The 21,662-nt window shown below is 55.2% G+C and overlaps 1 protein-coding gene across 3 annotated transcripts; it reads right to left on the bottom strand.

Annotated features, from left to right (window-relative positions):
• Positions 1–714: 714 nt before the first annotated feature.
• On the bottom strand, positions 715–21,332 carry Relb (RELB proto-oncogene, NF-kB subunit). Of its 3 annotated transcripts, XM_040734408.1 has the most exons (12): positions 21,107–21,332; positions 20,041–20,088; positions 15,339–15,347; positions 12,772–13,103; positions 11,739–11,896; positions 10,170–10,261; positions 9,475–9,606; positions 7,819–7,923; positions 5,245–5,460; positions 4,370–4,438; positions 4,182–4,259; positions 715–1,441 (listed from the first exon to the last, which is right to left on the bottom strand). In XM_040734408.1, the coding sequence occupies exons 1-12, from the start codon at positions 21,156–21,158 to the stop codon at positions 1,053–1,055; spliced, it is 1,680 nt and encodes a 559-aa protein (XP_040590342.1). In that variant the 5' UTR covers positions 21,159–21,332; the 3' UTR covers positions 715–1,052. The 3 variants fall into 3 exon arrangements, with proteins under 3 accessions (XP_040590342.1, XP_040590340.1, XP_040590341.1); XM_040734406.1 differs by lacking the exon at positions 20,041–20,088 and having other exon boundaries at positions 21,107–21,271; XM_040734407.1 differs by lacking the exons at positions 20,041–20,088; positions 21,107–21,332 and adding an exon at positions 15,776–16,303.
• Positions 21,333–21,662: the final 330 nt, after the last annotated feature.

Genomic DNA, 21,662 nt, shown 5'->3' with positions numbered 1-21,662 from the left:
TACTTGCTCAACCCACAAGGCTGAATCTCTGAGCTGGTCTTCAGTATCCACAGGACGTGCTACCAAGGACAGAGCACGCAGGCAAAGAGCAAAACGTCCTTGTCCCGTCCTTATGCAGGCTTCTAGCAGAAGGCGTAGACCAGGTTAGAGCTGGATTACTTCAAGTTAAGCGAAAACCCCTCATATGCATGCTCTCCATTTTGGGGTTTCATTTCCAGACGCAGCCAAGCTGATAACCAAGACTAGCCAGTGCACACTCTGAGCTGCCTTGTGGGTGCTGGGATTGATCCTGGGTCTCTGCAAGAGCAGCAAAACCGTCGTGTGTGTGGCTCACCGTGATCGTGTAGTGGTTAGTACTCTGCGTTGTGGCCGCAGCAACCTCGGTTCGAATCCAAGTTACGGCAGTTGTTGTCCTTCCCGTCTGACACGATGCTTTCTAGACCGTGCGTTGGTGGCGCACGCCTTTAATCCCAGCACTCGGGAGGCAGAGGCAGGCGGATCTCTGTGAGTTCGAGGCCAGCCTGGTCTACAGAGTGAGTTCCAGGACAGCCTCCAAAGCCACAGAGAAACCCTGTCTCGAAAAACCAACAAAAAACCAAACAAACAAAAAAAAAGAGCAGCAAAAGCTCTTGACCACTGAACCCTCTCACCAGCCCCTCAGCCACAAGCGTCCCATTCCAAACCGACCCAGGCAGAGAGAGACAACCCCAAGAGTCAAAAAACTAATTTTTATTGGGAAAACTGCACAAACAACATACCCCCGCCTTCAGGACCAGGGCGGAGGGCCGGGGATCGATTCCTTCCTCCCCTATGTACAACCTCTCAGAATCTGTCCTGAGAAGGGGCCCACCCGCAGGAGCCCCTTTTCCTCTTCGTCGGACTCAGCATTCTCATCTGGAAAATGGGCTCAAGGAGAGCTGGAGCTCTTCCCTAGCTTCTTGCCAGCGCTGCAGCTGTCCGGTTCAGGCTGAGGAAGACTGATCAAGGTTGGCCTCGGGGGACAGAGTGCTGCAGCGCGCTCCCACCCTGTACCTTCACTGGCACCTCAGAGGCTACGTGGCTTCAGGCCCTGGGGACAGGAGGCCACCCCCAAAAGCTGCCTCTCGGTACTGGTTGGGGAACATGTTGCTGCCCACAAGGCTGGCAGTGCCAACATCCCCAGGGCCGGGGGCTGCATACGAGTCCAGTGTCAGTGGCTCTGGGCCAGGAGACTCCACGACTGTGCCCCCCGCAGCCCCGCCACCCACGACGGCACTGGCAAGTGGGGGGGCTGGGGGCAGCAGGTCCAACATGGTGAAGAGCGTGGGGGCGGAAGGGTCGTAGGCAAAGCCATCGTCCAGGAGGTCGGGGCCGCCGGGGGGCTCCAAGCCAGGGAGAGAGATGGTACTGGGGAAGAAGTCGGTGTCTGCCGGCTGCAGAGCGGACGGCGGGAGGAACAGGCCTGGCGGAGACACAAGAACCCCTGCTTTTAGCGCCCGTCTCTGAGCAGGCCGTGACCAACCCGGACCTCATCACACTAGATGTATTCTTTTGTTTCCTTTTGGTTTTCAAGACAGGGTTTCTCTGTGTAGCCCTGGCTGTCTCGGAACTCGCTCTGTAGACCAGGCTGGCCTCGAACTCACAGATATCCTCCTGCCTCTGCCTCCCGAGTGCTGGAATCAAAGGTGAGCGCCACCACCACCCAGCAAATGTGTTTCTACCTTAGGCCTTTTCCCCTAACCTGAGCAGGAAAGAAGTGGAACCACTCCATTTTATTTTGTACGTGAGGGAGGAGGGATAATATGAACAAAGGAGTCAAGACCATGATCGGGAAACCCACAGAATCAGCTGACCCGAGCTAGAGAGAGATCACTGACTCAGGTCTGACAAATGGGGAACCTGCATAAGACTGAGCTAGACTCCCTTAATATAGGTGACAGTGGTGTGGCTGGGACAATATATGAGGCCACTGGCAGTGGGTCCAAGATCTAACTCTAATGCACAAACTGACTTAGTGGAGTCCATGCTATATGGAGAGATACCTTGCCCAGACTAGACACAGGGGTTTGGGGGGTGGAGAGATGCCTTAGTCCTGCCTCAAGGAGATGAGGGACAGACTTAGACTTCCTAGGGGAGACCTCACCCTCTCCAAGGAGCAGATGGGAGGTGGGGTGGGGAGGGAGTGGGGGTACCGGGAGGAGAGGTGGGAGGGGGAACTGGGATTAGAACATGAAAAAAATTAATAAAAAAGTTATCCCCCAAAAAAGAACACTTGCTGCTCTTGCAAAGAAACAGAGTTGGGGTCCTGCTCCCCACTTGGAGCAGCCCCAATCCACCTGTAACCCCAGCTCCTGAGGACCTGACAGCCTCTCTTGGCCTCCATGGGGAACTGCATGCCTGACACACACTCACACCAACCCGCACACACATACATGTAATTGAGTAAAACTAAAGCAGGGTCTAGGCCATCCAGACCCTCGTCGGTCCAAGGTGCTTACTGCCGTCCCTGGTGACTAATGGAGGCTCAGTCCCCGGAACCCACGTGGTGAAAGAAGAGAACCAGTTATTCTCTGGTCTCCACACAGCCTGTGGGTAGCATGTGGGCGCCCACACATCCAAAATAAATAAGTAGATGTTGAAGGCCTCCTTAAAAATAAGACATGGTCGCTGGGCGTTGGTGGCGCACGCCTTTAATCCCAGCACTCGGGAGGCAGAGGCAGGCGAATCTCTGTAAGTTCGAGGCCAGCCTGGACTACCAAGCAAGTTCCAGGACAGCCTCCAAAGCCACAGAGAAACCCTGCCTCGAAAAACCAAAATAAATAAAATAAAACAAAAATCTCAACCCAGAGCACGCTGTGTTCCGGTACTGGCTCCCATCCCAAGTACTAACAGGCCTGACCCTGCTTAACCTCCCTGACAAGATCAGACTCATTCACATAGCATAGTCAGAGAGCATATCACTTCTTGTTTGGAGATGGGGTCTCTGTTAAGCACACACGAGCCTCAAACATGGCTAAGACGGCCCTGGACTTCTGATCCTCCTGCGTCCGGTTCCCAGGGGCTGAGCACCCAGTCCTGTGCCCCCATCCAGATCGTGCGGTGTTGGGGATAAACACCAGGGCTGTGGCCATGCCAGACAACCAGCCGGCCGTCAAGTCAGCCGCAGCCCAGCCCAGAGTAAAAGACAAGGTACAGGCCCAGATCTGTGAAGACGTGCCCCGGTCAGGTGAAAATACTTGCTACAAACGCCTGACGACCTGAGTTCAATCCCTGGGACCCTTTGTGAAAGAACTGACTACAAAGCTGGGATTTTGTGTTTGTCTTAAGGTTTTTTTTCTTGTTTTTTGTTTGTTGGTTGGTTGGTTTTGAGACAGGGTCTCACTATGTAGTCCTGGCTAGCCTGGAACTTGCTGTGTAGACCAGGCTGACATTGAACTCACAAAGATGTACCCGCCCCCGACCTCCCAGGTGCTGGGACTAAAGGTGTGTAATACCATACCCAGCCTGCCTCCACACGGGCTGTCACACACATGCACCCATATGATACACAAATTATCACAGAAATTAATTAAAATTAATTTATAATGATTCAAAAAACTTTTTCTAAAGAGGAGGAGCAACTTGGAAAAAGTCCCACAGCAAATGAACTCCCCACAGAGATCACAGCCTCCATTTGGTCTCCAAAGCCTTCTAATCACTGTTCCGCGAGACGTAACGCTTGACACAGGGTCTCTCTGCCTTGGAACTTTGTGCAGACTACGCTGGCCTCTGACTATCGGTAACCCCCCCCCACTCAGTCTCCCGAGTGCTGGGGCCATCGATGTGAGCCACTGCCAGGTCCCTAGACCCCATGTGTGGTCAGCTCCTGACCTTCTGAGGAGAAAAAAGAAGAAAAGGCTGGAGGGTGGCTCAGCCGTTAGGAGCTCTGGCTTCTCTGCGGAGAACCCAGGCTGTGTTCCCAGCGTCCACCTGACAGCTCACAACCATCAGCAACCGCGGTTCCAGACACGGGACGCCCTCTTCTGGCCTCTGTGAGCACCAGGCACGCACAGGGTGCACACACGTATGCATAAGCAAAATACCCATACGTGTGAGATACAACATTCCTCGTGAATTATGACAAAGAGGAAGAAACCAGGAGGACAGGGCAGGGTTCCCTGCTGTCCACGCAGGGAGGCGGAGGCCACAGAGGCCGCACTCACCTGTGCTGTGGCCGGGCAGGAAATGGTCCAAGAACACTGGCTTCTTTTTCCGTCGTTTGCTTTCAATGCCATGTGGGTCTAGGGAGGAGACAGGGGCTCCTTACCCTGCCAACCCACCCGCCCCAAGCAGGTCACCCGCCCCCTCCCAAGGATCTGGGGACAGGTGTGGACAGGGCGGAGGGACACACCCGAGCTACTCAGCTCCCCAAGGACGTCGGGAAGTCCCCGCTTCCTCTTCTTGTCCACTCCGTAGCTGTCTGTGCAGGAGAGAGCAAAGGCATCCCAGTGTCACACAGCAGTCAATGGCAGAGGTCACGTCACAGGGGTCACCGTGACAACAGTCTGTCACAGAGGTCATTATAACAGTGTCACAGGGGTCACTATGACAGTCAGCCACAGGGGTCACTATGAAGTCTGTCACAGAGGTCACTATAAAGTCTGTCACAGGGGTCACCGTGACAACAGTCTGTCACAGAGGTCATTATAACAATGTCACAGAGGTCACCGTGACAGCCATAGAGGTCATTATAACAGTCTGTCACAGGGGTCATTATGAAGTCAGTCACAGGTCACAGTGACAGTCACAGGGGTCATTAAGAAGGAGAAGGGCATGATCTTCGCCAGCTTAAGCAAGTAGATTCCTACCTCCCTCATCAGGATAGAGCTCAATAGAGTCCTCTAGATCCTGCTCAGGACCTTTGCCCCGGCTAAGCCGGCGGCTCTCACCCTCACTCTGTGTGTAGAGCTTTACATGTGTGTGTGGAGACCAAATGTCAACGTTGCCATCCCCGTTTGTCACCTAGAGACAGAGTTTCTTAGTGGCCTGCGGTTTTTTGCTGGATAATGTCTCGGGAATCCAGCCTGACCCCATCTAGGAACAAGCAGCCCTGCCTGGCTTTCCTCCAGGGTGCTGGGACTTGAACTCAGGTCCTCGCACCTGCAGGGCGGGCACTTCACTGACTGAGCTACTGCGCCCAGGCCCGCTTTCTGCAAATACACTTCCTGAGGCAGGGTCACAGGGCTGGTCTGCGGGGTTGGGGTGGTATCTGTGGCTGATGCTCACCGTGGTCCCGGGGCAGGTAGGTGAAGGGCAGCGGCTCGCTGCACACGCCGTCCGTGAGCCTCTGCAGGAAGACATTGACGGTCACAGGCTCTGAGATCTCCAGGTCCTCATACGGTGGTGTCTTGAACACAATGGCAATTTGCCGGTGCACATCGGCCTGAGAGAAGTCGGCTCTGCCTTCCCAGGAAGCCGTGCTGAACACCACGGATATGTCCTCTGGTGGGGGGAGGGTAGGTCAGGGTGAGGACGAAGCTAAACTAAGGGAATGGAATGGGCCACTGAGCCCTTACAAATTCACTCTCCACCCAATCAAACCAGTGTTTCCAATAATAAGACTAGGCCGGGCGGTGGTGGCGCACGCCTTTAATCCCAGCACTCGGGAGGCAGAGGCAGGCGGATCTCTGTGAGTTTGAGACCAGCCTGGTCTACAGAGCGAGTTCCAGGACAGCCTCTAAAACAATATCCAGGGAGGCTGTGCATCCTGGAACGCCAGCCAGCAGAAGGCTGACGCAGAACCTTGGTAGTTTGAAAGTAGCCTGCTCTCCACAGTGAGTTTGAGGTCACCCAGGAAACACAGTAAGTCCCTGTCCAAAACAAACAAACAAACAACAAACCCAACTACCTAGGGTCTCTACACAAAGGAAACTAACACAGGTATGGTGGCAAGCACCTGTAATCTCAGCACCTGGGAGACTGAGGCAGGAGGATTATGAATTCAAGGTATGCCTCGATGACTATGTAAGTCCATCTTAGAATTCTGGGTAAAAGAACTAGGGCTATCGTTCAATGGTACAGAGCTTGTATAAAATTCACCAGGGAGGTCTGGGGGTGTGGTTCAGTGGCAGATCCCCTATCTACTATACACCACATCCTATGATTCCAAATATTCCTAGTAAAAACAAATACCATAGGGGCTGGAGAGACGGCTCAGCGGGTAAGAGCACTGCTGCTCTGCCAGAGGACTAGGGTTCGGTTCCCAGCACCCACATGGCAGCTCATGACCATCTGTAACTCCAGTCGCAGGGGATCCAACACCCTCAAGCACGCACTCACCTGGCACACAAACATACATGCAAACAAAATACAACACACTGAAAGAAATCGCAACAACAGTAACGGGAAACAAAAGCTGGAAAACTCCCAGGAACCCTTGCTTTATGATCGTCAGCATCACAGATGGAGAGAAAGCAATTAACGAGAGAAAAACCTCCTCCCTGCCATTCACTTGCTGTCAAACGTCACTTCCTCAAACAGGCTTGAAAACAAAAACTGAAACGCAGCTACAAATAGGAGAAACCACCCTCTTCTCGGGACCATTCCACAGCGGACAGGGCAAGACTCTCTTCCCTTTGCCCTGCCGCCGTTCCGGGATCATTGAGCTTTCCACCTTTTGTTGTTGGTTTGTGTGAGTTTTTGAGGCAGAGTCTCACTGCGTCCATCAGGCTGACTGGAAACCTTCTTGCTTCAACCTTCCAGAGTTCTGGGATTACAGATGTTGCCATCAGACTGGTTTAATTATATATTCTACTATTGGGAATGTGACTCAAGACCTCATCCATGCTAAAAAAGCACTAACCCTGTTACTGAGCCCCTCACTGGGGGATTCTAGGCAGGGTCTCTACCACTGAGCCACACCCCCAGCCCCTCACTGGGGATTCTAGGCAGGGGCTCTACCACTGAGCCACACCCCCAGCCCCTCACTGGGGATTCTAGGTAGGTGCTCTCCTGCAGAGCCACGCCCTTAGCCCTCCTTTTTTTTTTTTTTTTTTTTTTTGGTTTTTTGAGACAGGGTTTCTCTGTATTGTTTTGGAGGCTGTTCTGGAACTCGCTCCGTAGACCAGGCTGGCCTCGAACTCACAGATATCCGCCTGCCTCTGCCTCCCGAGTGCTGGGATTAAAGGCGTGCGCCACCAACACCCGGCAGCCCCTCTTTTTTTAATGTCTTTTTAAAAGTAATTTATTTATTTTTATTTTATGTGCATTGGTGTTTTGCCTGTGTGTATGTCTGTGTGAGGGTGTCAGGTCCCCTGGAACTGGAGTTACAGACAGTTGTGAGCTGTCACGCGGGTGCTTGGGAACTGAACCAGGGTCCTCTGGAAGAGCAGCCAGTGCTCTTAACCGCTGAGCCATCCCTCCAGCCCCTCCCTTAGCCCCTCTTAAGGCATCTGTGCAACTGCGTTTCTGCTGTGGCAGCATCCGAAAGAGCACTGCATGGCCCTGGTCAGCTCGCGGCTTCCATACCTCACAGAGAGCAGCAGCACCCAAAGCCTCTGCTTGGCACTGCCCGACCCTGCAGCTAGGGCGCTGCCCCGGTAACCCAGACCCCGCCCCGGTTACCCAGACCCCGCCCCGGTAACCCAGACCCCGCCCCGGTAACCCAGACCCCGCCCCGGTAAACCAGACCCCGCCCCAGTAACCCAGACCCCGCCCCGGTAACCCAGACCCCGCCCCGGTAAACCAGACCCCGCCCCAGTAACCCAGACCCCGCCCCGGTAACCCAGACCCCGCCCCGGTAAACCAGACCCCGCCCCGATAACCCAGACCCCGCCCCAGTAACCCAGACTCCGCCCTCACCTTTCTGCACCTTGTCACACAGCAAGTACAGCTCCTCGCCACCTGTGCAGGGCCCGCTCTCCTTGTTGATTCGGCAAATCCGCAGCTCTGATGTGTTGGTGGACTCTGGGAAGGAAAAAAGTCATCACTCCGTGGTGCTGACAGCTGAGAGAGACGGAAGACACCATCCAGGTGGGACACAGGCTGCTCAGGTAGGAGGGTACAATGTGCAGTGCCAGAACTCCACTCTGAAGTCTGCTTAGTATCTCTCCAAAATGAAGACGCAGACTCAGGGAGACTTAGCATGTGCAGGGTGACACAAGGTCCCCAGATGACATTTTACAACCCCAAATGCTGTTTTTGTTAGCATGTTTTCTCCCAGTAGAAGTGATGGGACCCAAGATCTTGCTAGATAAGAATTCTACCAATGAGCACGCCTCCTCAGCCCCTCACTGGGGGATTCTAGGCAGGGGCTCTACCACTGAGCCACATCTCCAGCTCTCATTTTTTATCACCTTGATTAATCTTGATCAGCTACCCCGGCTGGTCTTGAACTTACCATCCTGGCCTGAGCCTACCAAGTGGCTGGTATTACAAGTACCACCATGTCTGTCTGCCGCCTGAGCGGAAGTCTTGTAGCACACACTTGTCTTGACTGACCAGCAGTCCTTGACCTCTCTTTATTAAGGAGCCCCTCGCCTCAGCCAGGGAGTGAAGCGTGCTGAGCCGTGCCGAGGACCAGCACTCATCCTACGGCCTAGACATGGTCAGTCAGACCACCACCTCCCTAAGGCCACTGCTGAACAGTCAGAGGAGCAGATATGCAAACTCCCGCCAATGAGTGTGTGCAGAGGCTGTGAGCAAAAGCTTTATCACGTCAGGCAGTACATGCTCGCAACCCCACCACTCAGGAGGTAAAGGCGGAAGGGTTGCTGATGGGTGTTAAATTGCCAGTCCTTCACTCCCTGAGACCAAACCCTGGGTTCCATCCCTAGTCTCAATAATGAGTCAGAGCAGGCCAGGCTGGTCATCTCAGCGCTCAGGTGGAGCAGGAGCTCACGGGCTCAAGGTCATCTCCGGCTACGTATGACAATGGAGGCCAGCTATGGGGCGGAGGTGGGGGGCGGGGCGGGGGTTGTTGTCATTTGTGTCCCAAAGAGCGAACCCACCAGGCTTCAGTGAATAGTCCGTAAGCTATGGTCACTCTGGGGTCCCAATTAAGATCAATGGATTACGAAATAAAACACAAAGAATTGAATGTGGGAGGGAGACAGGATGGGGGAAGGGACAGCGAGGAAACGTAATGTGCTGTATATGTGGACAGGATTGCCAAGGCGCAGATTTAATCAACGAAAAGTACAAATAGGAAAGAGGAAAAACTACAGGAAGGGACAAGGTGCAAACTGTGCAAGTCTACAGGATGACACTGCCCATCCGGGGCCTGGAACGCATACGTGATGTCTGGAGTCATGGCACTCACTGTGTGCCCAGGAGGGGAAAGGAGAGAATGAACAGGAGAGGTGCAGACCCAGCTCCTCTGGGACTGTGGGCCCCAAACCACTGTGCGAACGTAGAAAAACCAAACCCGAACCTCAATGCTCATCCACGACACTATTTGGGGCGCCTTCTGATACCTGTGCCATGTTAATCCCAAGGGACACGGCAGCCTTGACTCACTCTTATCATAGACGGGCTCAGAGAGGACGGGTTCCAGGCGGCGCAACTGTCCCTGCTGGTCCCGATAGGACGCCTGGAAGCAGATCCTGACCACATTCATGTCTACCTCCTGATGGTTCTTCAGAGAGCCAGCTGGGGGGACAGAGGGGGCGGTGGGAGTCAGCTGAGCTGCCGGAGGCAGGGAGATGGAGGGGAGGGGCCCAGGCGGGGACCCTGGGGAGGTGGGGGCGGGAAGACAGTGTTCAAGGGCTATCCTCAGTTACATGTAAGTTCAAGGACAGCCTGGGCTGGAGACCATGTCGCAAAAACCAAAATGGAAACTCAAATAAAGGGGCCGGTGAGATGGCCCAGCGGGTAAAAAGCGCTCGGCTGCAAAGCCCGGGCCCAATTTCATTTGCCAGAACCCACGTGGTGGAGGGAGAGAACCAACATCTGTGGGGCATCCTTTGACCTCCACAGACATGTCCATACCATGTATAACACGCACACGCATGCACGCATGCACGCACGCATGCATGCACACACACACACACACATACTAAAAAAAGAAGCCAGGTGGTGGTGGCGCACGCCTGTAATCCCAGCACTCGGGAGGCAGAGGCAGGCGGATCTCTGTAAGTTCAGGGCCAGCCTGGTCTACAGAACGAGTTCCGGGTGAGCCAGGCAAGGGGCTGGGGAGGCAGGCGGACACTGACCGTTGTAGGGGTCGATGCCCAGCTGGATCTTCCGCTCGATGGCAGCCTCGATTTCCTTCTTCCGGACGCACTGGATGCCCAGGTTGTTAAAGCTGAGCGGGGGGCAGGGGGAGGCTGTGAGGGGCGGCCCGCTCTGGACACTGCAGGAGCGGTGTGGAGGGGCGTGGGAAGACCTGGGATCTGAACCTCTCAGAGGTCACCAGGAGTCCTGGAGACCAAGACCCGCCCCGTTTTACCATCTAGAAACACCAGCCAGGCTCCTTTATATCCAAGAAGGTGCAAAGGAAGCCTGGGTTCTCTATACCTGAGAAGCTGAAGCAGGGGGAAACAGAATTTGAGGCTATCCTGTGGTACATAGAAAGACAGGCCTCCAAAGGAATAAAGTTTAAAAAAAAATACCTCAATAAATGACTACGGAGATGTCTTAGCTCTCAGGAGGTGGAGGCAGGAGGGTCAAAAGTTCAAGGTAGAAAAAAAATGGTCAGGTGTGGTGGCGCACACCTTTAAATGTCAGCACTCAGGCAGAGGCGGGGGAGGGTGGTTGGGATCTCTGTGAGTTCGAGGCCAACCTGGTCTACGAAGCAAGTTTCAGGCCAGCCAGGGCTACATAGTAAGACTGTCAAAAAAAAATGGAGGTCACCCTCAGCTACAGAAGTGAATTTGAGGCTAGTCTGGTCTATATGAGACCTTGTCTCAAAATACAAGGAGCCGGGCGATGGTGGTGCACACCTTTAGTCTCAGCACTCGGGAGGCAGAGGCGGGCGGATCTCTGTGAGTTCGAGGCCCGGCTGGTCTACATAGCTACGCAGAAAAACCTTGTCTTGAAAAACACAAAACCTGGGTCGACTAGATGGCTCAGCAGGGAAAGGTCCCTGAGTTCAGAACCCACCCAGTGGGAGGAAAGACCCGATTCCCACAAGCGGCCCTCTGCTGCGGCCAACAGCGCTAAGCCAGGCTGGAGTCCAGTGGCAGCTCCGGCACTGACTGTCATCTGTGACCCCTCCCTCCCTGGCCCTCCGTGTCCTCCTCTACAGAGCAGACAAACAGAAGGGTCTGCTGGTACCCGCCCATGGAGACCAGGCAGGAGGTCTCAGGTTGCAGCTTAGTTTTTACTACATCAAAAGGTAAAACTGGAACAGATAGAATGGGCGTGGCACGTTTTCAGGCCCAAGTGGGGCTGACTGCTGCTCCCACACCCCACCTTCCCCACCCATTGAGCAGTGACGTCCGGCCAGGAGGCCACACCCCCTTCCCCATCCATTGAGCAGTAAGGTCAGGCCAGGAGGCCACACCCCCTTCCCCATCCATTGAGCAGTAAGGTCAGGCCAGGAGGCCACACCCCCCCTTCCCCACCCATTGAGCAGTAAGGTCGGGCCAGGAGGCCACACCCCCTTCCCCACCCATTGAGCAGTGACGTCCGGCCAGGAGGCCACACCCCCTTCCCCACCCATTGAGCAGTGACTTCCGGCCAGGAGGCCTATGCTCTAGCTCTAGACTCTTCCAGTCCTTTGGGATCTCCGTGAGCAGAGGGGAGCCTGGGGTCAGAGGTGAGGGGACTGGATCCGGTACCTGTGCCGGGGGCTGACGTGAGGCCGCAGCCGCACCCTGCAGACGCCATCGGTGCAGTCCTTCCCCACGAGGCTGTGTGGGTGTACCCGGTGTGGCCAGTCCTTCCACACAAGGCAGGCCGTCACCTCCACCTCCCGCAGCCCGCCACACTCTCGGAGCTGTAGGAAGACAGGGCTTATTGGGCGTTTGCTGGACCCCTGTCCCCATCCAAGGTCCCCAGGGCTCCCCACTTCTTCTCCCTAGACAAACCAGGGGAAAGCCCTGCTAGAGATCACTCTCCTGCTGGGTGACACCTTTAATCCCAGCACTCGGGAGGCAGAGGCAGGCGAATCTCTGTGAGTTCAAGGCCAGCCTGGTCTACAGATCGAGTTCCAGGACAGCCTCCAAAACAATACAGAGAAACTCTGTCTTGAAAACCAAAAACAACAACAACAAAAATGAAGGCTGGGACTGTGGCTGAGGGATCAGCACCTGCCTACTGAGGGGCTAGGGGCGTGGCTTAGTGGTAGAGCCCCGGCCTAGAATTCCCCAGTGAAGGGCTGGGGGCGTGGCTCAGCACTAAAGCACCTGCCTAACAAGTATAAAACCTATGTTCAATCTCCATTACTAAAAGAAATCCAACAGAAAAACTGATTTCTTACAGAACTTTCCACTTTGCTCTGGATCTGCGCCCAGCTGGCCTCAGTCTCTGAGAGCAGCCCTGAGTTGCAAAGGCTTAGTCTGTGATACACAGACTAAGATTTGGGTGAGCGCTGCCCTCTATCGGAGCAATGGGATGCTGAATCGGGTAACTTTGGACAGCGCGTCTTTGGGACCACAGATGCCAGTTTGTCATTGGAATAGCCTCACACAACCGCCCCATGTCCTATAACTCGCCGCTGCTGTTGTTTTATATAGTCCAGGCTGTCCTGGTTATCCTGCTCAAATTTCCCCAAGTGCGGGGCTTTTGAGTGTGAGCTACCACCCCCGGCTCTTTTGAGGCGGGGAAGCGCCGTGACCCCACTCCCAGGCACAGCAGCTCTACGGCACGCACCTCGATGGCGGGCAGCGTCTTGCTGGCTTCGGTGCTGCTCTCGCCGAGGATGCTGCCGGCAGAGCGGCCTTCACACTCATAGCGGAAGCGCATCCCGCGCTGCTTCGGCTGCTCTGTGATGACCAGGTGCGGCCTGGGCCCCGGGCCCGGTGACACCAGCCGGCCCACGGTGCAGCTCCAGGGCGACGGCGTGACCGGAGGCGGCGGTGCAGCTGGACCCAAGGTGACGCTGCTCAGTGAGGCCTGCCCGCGGGGCACCAAGCGCGGCATCTCGCCCAGCTGTGCCCCGTCCAGGCCGAAGCCCTTCTCCTTAATGTATTCGTCGATGATTTCTGCAGGACAGACAGGGTTAAGGACGGGGCTGGGCTCCCTTCCTTTCTCCTCTCTTTAGGCCTTAGTCTAGGTTGCTGTTTTCAGACAGGGTCTCATTGTCTAGCTGTGGCTGCCCGGAACTTTCCATATAGGTCCGGAGGGTCGGGTCTGGAACACACAGAGTCCCGCCTTCCTCTGCTGGGATCTGCAGCACACCTGAACTTCAACCTTGCTTGGTTTGGTATTTTGAGACAGGGTCTCTCTACACGGCCCTGGCTGATCTGGAACTATGAAGATCAGGCCTCCCAGAGTGCTGGGATTAAATCCACACATCACCATACTGGCTTTTATTTTCTTAAAGGTTTTTTTCCCCTTTGTGTGTGTGTGTGTGTGTGTGTGTGTGTGTGTGTGTGTGTGTGTGTGCGCGCGCGCGTATGTACACTGCCTGCATATATGTCTGTGCACCACTAGGTAAGTCAAGTGTCCTCAGAAGCCAGAGAGGGCATCAGGGTCCTTAGAACTAGAGTTATAAAGGTTGTGAGCTGCCATGTGGATGCTGGGAATTGAACTCATGACCTCTGAAAGAATGGCCAATGCTCTTAACCTCTAAGCTATCTCTCTAGCCCCATTCAGTGCTCTTTTTTATTTAATTTGTTTATTTTGGGGGTGGTTTGAGACAGGGTTTCTCTGTGACTTTGGAGGCTGTCCTGGAACTCGCTCTGTAGACCAGCCTGGCCTCGAACTCACAGAGATCCGCCTGTCTCTGCCTCCAGAGTGCTGGGACTAAAGGCGAGCGCCTGGCCCATCCAGTGCTCTTAACTGCTAAGCCAGCTCCCCAGCCCTCTAAAGATCTTTAAGATTGTGTGTATGTGTGTCTATAGAGGGGTGTCTGCCAATGAGTGTCAGCTGCAGAGGCCTGACGAGGGCTTTCGATGTCCTGGAGCTGGGGTTACAGCTGGTAGTAAGTCCCTCAGCGTGACTTAGAAACTGAACTTGGGTTCTCTATGAGAACGAGCACTCCTAACCACTGAGTCTGCTCCCCAGCCCCTCCCCTTGGGCTTTGGGACAGGGTCTCACTGTGTGGCCAGGGCTGCTCTGCCTCTGGGTTACAGGCAAGGCCACCAAAGGACTCCACACACTTCTACCTCTGCGCCTCTACGTCAAAACCTTGTTTACTTTCCCTACAGTCTCCCTCTCCCAGTGTCCCCAGCTCCATCCACCGTCTCCCACAGGCACGAGGCAGTTGCCATCTCTCCTGGCTTTTGTCCCTAGTATATGCCTGTCTCACACAGCCTGCGGGATTTTGTTAGTACCAACCTGTCTGTCTTTTGCCTAGAAGCCCCCTATGGCTCCAAATTTCCTGGTAGTAAACGCTAACAATGTCCCCAACATAAAACTTGCCTCGAATATGGATATACTTCATCAGAAGAGTCTGCCTTTCAATCCCCCCAGTGACTGGCTGGGAACATGGCTCAGTGGTAGAGCCCCTGCCTAGAATCCCCCAGTGAGGGGCAGGGGGCGTAGCTCAGTGGTAGGACTTTGTCTAGCATTGGGGAGGCTCTAGGTTCAACCCTTACTGTTCAGTGATAACGACAACAAGCTGCACCCTTCTGTGTTTTGCACCCACCTAGCTTGGTCACCTCCAGGGCCATGAACTTGTTTCCTCCCCTGTCCTGGTTTCCAGGTCTCCCCCACTCATCCTGTACAGCACCTCAAGCAGCTAGCTTCAATGAAAGCCACGCCTCTTTGCCTTCCTCCCTCTCTCTTCTCCGTAGCATTCATTCTCTCTCCCCTTTCCCTGAGACAGAGTCTCAGTTTGTAGCCCAGGCTAGCCTAAAACTCAGTGTGTAGCTTAGACTGGCCTCAGATGCTCTGCCTTGTGAGTGCTGAGACTCCGGGTAGAAGCAGGACTGCCCGCCTGCACTCTGCCCCTCTTCCTTTGCAGACCTCACCCTCTCCTGTCCTCTGACCTCCCAGCCCTCACCGCTACCTCCTGCAGGGCAGTGACTTCATTTTGTTCAATGCTGGATTCCCAGGGCCTGGCACTGGGCCTGGTCCAAGAAAGGTCAATGACATCCATGAGTGAGCACTGGTTACAGAGAAAAAAAAACCACGCAGGCACTCAGTGCTCCGGATCTTGGGAGTGTGACCTTGCTCAAGCGTCCTGGAATCATACCAGGACCTGCTCCCATCACAGAGCAGGCCTCTCCCAGCTCTCCCGAGCCCCTCAGCCCCGCCCCCGTCCTGATACTCACCCAATTCATCTGTGGAAGGAAGAGAAAAGAGAGGTGAGGTTCAGGTACTGTCAGGCTTGACTTCTAATACAGACTCCCCACCCTGTCCCCCAGGAAGACTTGCTGGGGCTCCCATCCCCCATCTCCACTGCCCCTCCAGGGTCCCAGCATCAAGGTATCCCTGGAGAAACTCAAAAGCCACTCCCCAAAGCACTGAGACTTGTTATCAGGACTGGGGAGATCCTGGGGGGGGACGGACATGGGCAGTCCTAGGTAAACTATGAACAGGCTCCATCCTGAAAGTCCACCCTGGACCCCAGAGACCACTGCCATCGTCTGAGCAAGAAGCTGACCAAATCCAGGGTGCTTCCCTGCCTGTACCATAGCCCAGCTCCCCAAATCTTGGGCTCACCCCTCCTTCCCAGAGGGCATGGGGAGGAGAGGGTTAACAGCCATACCAGGTACCCAGTGAAGAAGTCCCCTTGCTTCCCCAGTGAAACTCAGCAAGGAAGAAATCAAAACCAGCTCCCCATCATTTCCTAGGCAGGACTGGGGAAGGCCAGAGGAAGCAGACCAGCCCAGAAGTCACACAGCAGGAGGGTCACCTAACTGACTGTCCCGCCTAGAGTGGTGGTGAAGGCTTGATCACGTTTATGCCAGTATCAGCCAGGCCCTTCCCCCTCCTCCTCCTCTCTCATTCTCCTCCCTCCTCCCCTTCCTTTGTCCACACTCAGGGAGTGGCTCCAGGCAGCCAGAACTTTGCCCCTTAGAAGGTGGTTTTCATGTGTCCCTTATCTCATTTGATCTGTGAGATCCGCAGATGCCAAGGTCCCTCCCTTCCAGAGAGGTGAAGTATACAGACACTGGGAGAGCAGAGGGAACGTGAGAGAGAGCACCAACTCAAAGCAATCTTTTTAGGCCAGGTGGTGGTGCATGCATGCCTTTAATCCCAGCACTCGGGAGGCAGAGATAGGTGGATCTCTGTGAGTTCGAGACCAGCCTGGTCTACAAGAGCGAGTTCTACTGCCTCCAAAGCCACAGAGAAACCCTGTCTCGAAAAACCAAAAGAAAACAAAACTGTCTTAGATATCTCTGCTGGATGAACCTAGAGATCCAAAGACAAATTTGAGCTGCCAGGTATTATGGTCTGTGACTCAGAGCCTGAGGCAGGAAGACCCACACTAATTTGAAGCCTGCCTGGGCTACATAATGAGTTCCAGGCCAGCCTACACTACAGAGTGAGAACTTGTGTCAACCAAACCAATTACAAACTCAAGAAATTCTACCCGGGGCTCCTCAACAGACTCCAGGGAACGAGGCATAGAGGCATAACGCTGTCCTTGCAACACTCAGGATGCTGAGGCAGGAGGATTGCAGTCTTCCAGGCTAGCCTGGGCAACTTAGAAAGATACTTATCTCTATCAGTCAAACAAACAAAATCACTTTTAGGCTGGGCATGGGGACGGGGCTCAAAATCTCGGAGCTTACCCGGCACATAGGAGACTCTCTTACTACAGGACACTATCAGCTGTGACTGCTGAGGAGTGGGGACCGTGCCTGCCACGTGGCCACCACCCAGAGCTATGTGTGTGACTGGAGAGTGGAGGAATCTGCCCTTCCACTTGCCCCAATCATCACCTCGTGGGGATGTCTTCTGTGTATACTCGTTTCTCTTACTGGCTGATGAATAAAGCACTGATTGGCTGATTGACCAGACAGGAAGTATAGGCAGGGCTAGGAGACAAGGAGAATTCTGGGAAACACAGGCAGATGGAGTCATCACGAGTCCCGGAAGACAGGACATGAAAGGCGTTCTCTGTTAAGCCAAGACCACGTGAGAATACTCAGATTAATAGAAATGGGTTAATAATGAAGACAGAGCTAGCCAATAAGCCCTAACCACCGGCCAACAGTGTCTCTGTGTGTTTATTTTGGGATTCAAGGGCAACGGGACTTGCCAGGCCAAGCTCAGGTGACAATCACCTTGTCCCCACCCTACTGTCGAATATCACCGACCCCACAATCTCTCCATAGCCCTCACTGCCTTCTATAATCCCACCTTGAGTTGCTTATAGATCTTCCTCCTCATCTGGGGAGGCAGCCCTGAAGGACAGGGCTGGGACTATGGCCAACCCTGGTTTTCACACAGAACAGTCCCTGAACGCCTCCCACTGGAAACCTCAGAGCTGTGTCTCAGCTTGCTCCTGGTCAGAACCAGCATCTGGGTCCCTCCTGTCTCCAAGGCCATCCGTCACCTTTCTATACCTCCCCACGGTCACTCCAGGGCCTCCGGCATCCACCCTGAAAGAGGTCCAGGCCTGGCTGACCACCGAGTGTCACACTCGAGATCCAGCTCTGTCGTCCAAATCTCAGAAAAGAAATCATGTCTCTGACTTTTGTGTCTGTTTTATTAGTCTGAGGTACGGTCTTACTATGTAAACAGGCTGACTCTACACTTGAGGTCTTCCTGCCTCAGCCTCCCAAGGATGGAGACTCCAGGCAATTCAACATCATGCCTGTCTCAAGGGACCTCTTAGAAAAGTCATCTGTTCCAGGACGGGTTCCAAAACTACAGAGAAACCCGTCTCAGAGAACAAACAAACAAACAAAAAAACAAAACAAAAAGGATGTCATCTACGAGAAAAGCCTCTCCTGGGAAGCTGTTAAAACTGAAACTCCCAGAACTCTCAGTTCCAAAGCTAGACTCAGAAGTTCTAACACATTCTAATGATGTTTGTGCTTTCTATGCATTTATTTTGCCGTATTCAGGATATTCAGGGTGTGTGGTGCGTTGGATGAAAACGACTCCCATATGGGGAGTGACACGTTGAGAAGGTGTGGCCTTGTTGGAGTAGGTGTGGCCTTAGAGGAAGTATGTCACGGGGGTGGACTCTAAGGTTTCAGATGCTCAAGCCAGGCCCAGTGTGGCTCTCTTCCTGCTGCCTGTCAATCTGGATGTAGAGCTCTCAACCGCTTCTCCAGAACCTTGCCTGCCTGCTGGCCACCACGCTCTCCACCATGAGGACAAAGGACAAGACCTCGGAATTGTGAGCCAGCCCCGGCTGAATCGTTTTCTTTGTAAGAATTGCCAGGGTCATGGTGTCTCTTCATAGCAGTAGAAACCTTAAGACAGGGTGGAGCCCTGGACTTCGTGCATGCTAACCAAATGATGCTACACACATCATCAGCCCTTGAGGCTTTGTTTGTTTGTTTAGTTCACTTTGACAACATAAGTTTCTTTTTTTTTTTTTTTTTTGGTTTTTCGAGACAGGGTTTCTCTGTGGCTTTGGAGGCTGTCCTGGAACTCGATTGGTAGTCCAGGCTGGTCTCGAACTTACAGAGATCCACTTGCCTCTGCCTCCCGAGTGCTGGGATTAAAGGAGTGCGCCACCAACGCCCGGCTTGAGAACATAAGTTTCTTATGTTGCCCAGTATGGTGGTTTAGATAAGAATGATTCCTATAGGTTCATATATTTAGACACGAGATCCCCAACTGATGGACCAATATGAGAAGCTAATACATGTGACCTTCTGTCTGTCGTAACCGCCCGCACGGGCCTCTCTCTGCCTCCCGCTTGAGGATAAGAATGTGAGCTCTCAGCTACCGTTCCAAGCTATGTCTACCTGCCTGTTGCCATTCTCACTGTCGTGATGGTCATGGATTCACCCTCTGAAACTGTAAGCCCCAATAATCCTTTTCTGCTGAAAGATTCCTTGGTCATGGTGTTTTGTCACAGCGATAGACAACTCAGGCTGGCCTTGAACTTGATATGTAGCTGAGGATGACCTTGAACCCCTGACCCTCCTGCCCTCACCTCCCGTGTACTATAATTACAAGTGTAAGCCAACAGGCCCCATTTTATACAGTGTTGGAGATCAAGCCCAGGGCACTGTGCACGCCAGGCAAGCTCTCTCCCAACTCTTCATCTGGTCCATTGGTTTTGTTTGTCTGTCTTTGTTTTGGGGGGGGCTGGGTTTTTTGTTTTGTTTTGTTTATTTGAGACTGGGCATCTCTGTGTTACAGTCCTGGCTATCCTAGAACTCGTGTTGTAGACCAGGCTGGCCTCAAACTCACAGAGATCTGCCTGCCTCTGCCTCCTGAGTGCTGGGACTAAAGGCGTGCCGATAACCCAGGCTGGCCTTCAACTCACTACATAGTCCATTAAGGACTCAAATTGTGTCCATGCTCCCGCTGGGATTACAGGCATGTACTGGCACTCCTGTCAATAGTCCTCCTTTGTTTTTTAACAAGGCTCCTAGGTAGTTTGAATGCACACGGTCTGAGAACTTACGACGACTAACACCAGTTATCATCATGCTCTTACTATCGTAACTGTGCCACTACCAGTTACAACTCACTGGAATGCTTCCTATGGGCTGGTAAGCGTCAACTCAGCCAGCTTTCTCCATCCCCACAAGAGAACGAACGGGATTGACAGTCATACAGATGAGGAGGGTTTAGGGAAGTCACTGCGCATTCATTCACCCGCGGGGGGGGGGGGGTAACATCCTACGTGAACTTCAGTTCCAAGGTCCTAGATCCCCGATGGAGGGGAACTCTAAGAGTCTCTGCTTAGGAGCCCGGCAGAGGGAATATGGGCACGGAGGGGTCACTGAGAGCAGCCCGGAGGGACAGTTGACAAAGCGGGCGCCTCGTCCCCTGTCCACGGGGCTCCTCCGTTTCCCAGGAGCAGCTGGGCAGGGGCTGCGGAGGGGAGCTCACCTGGGGGCCTGGGGGCCGTCAGTGACAGCGAAGAAAGGTCACTGGAACCTGGGGGAGGGAGACTGGATCAGCAGGCGATGCAGCCAGAGGATCACCGACTGCCCCGCCGGGTCCTCACCTCCGCTCGCCCCTTTGAACTGAGCCCCTCCCCGTTACCGAGCTCCGGTGAGACCCGGCTTCTGGTGACTCTTGACAAAGTTCTGGCTTTTCCTTCCTGCCACTGACCATGCCCATCCCCACTCAACAGCTGCGGCTTTCCCGGCTAGGAGGAATACCTCAGGGAAACCCCATCTCCTTTCTGCCCTCCGGGCAATAACAGGAGCCCTAATACTTTGTCACTGGAGACCCCGCCCCGCCCCTCTCGCTGCACGCCCCGCCCCCTTTCGATCCCCGCGTCAGGCCCCGCCCTGCATCTTCAGAATAGGCTCTTTCCCGTCTCTGAGCCGGCCAGGCCCCGCCCCTTCTCTCGGGGTGGGCCCCGCCCACTCATGGAGGCACACACCTCTTCGCGCTCTCAGCGCCTGACCCCGCCCTTATTTCCTGCCAAGCTCCACCCTGATCCCGCCCCCTCGAAATCAGGCTCCGCCCTCCCCTAGTTTGCCGCTGGGCCCCGCCTCCTTCCTAGGGCTCGCCTGGTCCCCTTAACCGGAGCACTTCCTTGAATCAGGCTCCGCCCACTACTCCTTAGGTGGACGGAACCTACTCGGGAAGCCGGGAGCCTCCGCTCTGACCTCTCAGAGCCTGCCCCGCCCCTCAGGCTCGCTAGGCCCCGCCCCTCAGAGCCAGGCCCCGCCCGCCCCTGGTCTGGCCGGCGGCGGGGTCCCGCCCCCTTCTTTGCCTCAGGCTCAGGCCCCGCCCCCTGCTCACTCCGTAGCGGGACGTCTAGGCTGTACCTCGGGCAGGAGCCTTCACCGTCCTCCGCCTCCTGCCTCGTCTCTCACGCACTGCCCCGCCACCCTCGCACGCTCCGCGCCGGAGCCCGAGTCCTGCGGGAGCCCGCAGACGGCTCCGAGCGTCCCGAACACCCTCAGCCCGAGCCCCGCCCCAGACGTTCCACTCCGCTTACCCAAGGCCCCCAGCTCAGGCGCGGACGCTCTGGTAGCGCGGCGACTCGGCATGGCCCGGCCCGCAGGGACCGACAGCCCTAAGGCCGGCTCAGGGCGACGCGCGCACGAGGGCAAGCCGGGCAGCCGGACGCGGGGCCCGGGGTGCTGGGGCGATCGCGGCCCGGGAGAGCGGCGCAAGGCTGGGGCCGAAGGCCGGGCTGGACGCACGGCGCCCGGGGCTGCGGGGGGCGCCGGGCCGGGCGGGCGGCGGGCGGGGGCGGGGCGGCGGAATTCCCCGGCGCCGCCGGCCTGGGCACCCATTGGCCTGCACCCCTCCGTGACGTCACGCCACAGGGAATGGGAAAACCCCCGCGGGCCACGTGACCGCGGGGGCGGGGCCGGCCGGGAAGAGCAGGCTTGGCCCTACGCGGGGTCTGGTGCGTGGCGCTGTCCATTGCCCTGGCCGAGACCACTGAGGCCTGCCGGAGCCCACTCGCGCCTCACCCGCGGAACCGGCTGCGACACGGGCGCCCTTACTCGGACTTGAACCTGCTGTTTCTCAGGCTGCAAAAAGAA

Source organism: Mesocricetus auratus, unplaced genomic scaffold (assembly GCF_017639785.1).
Source record: "Mesocricetus auratus isolate SY011 unplaced genomic scaffold, BCM_Maur_2.0 Super-Scaffold_100038, whole genome shotgun sequence".
In the NCBI taxonomy this organism is placed as follows: domain Eukaryota; kingdom Metazoa; phylum Chordata; class Mammalia; order Rodentia; family Cricetidae; genus Mesocricetus; species Mesocricetus auratus.
This window is presented reverse-complemented; position numbering and strand designations above follow the sequence as displayed.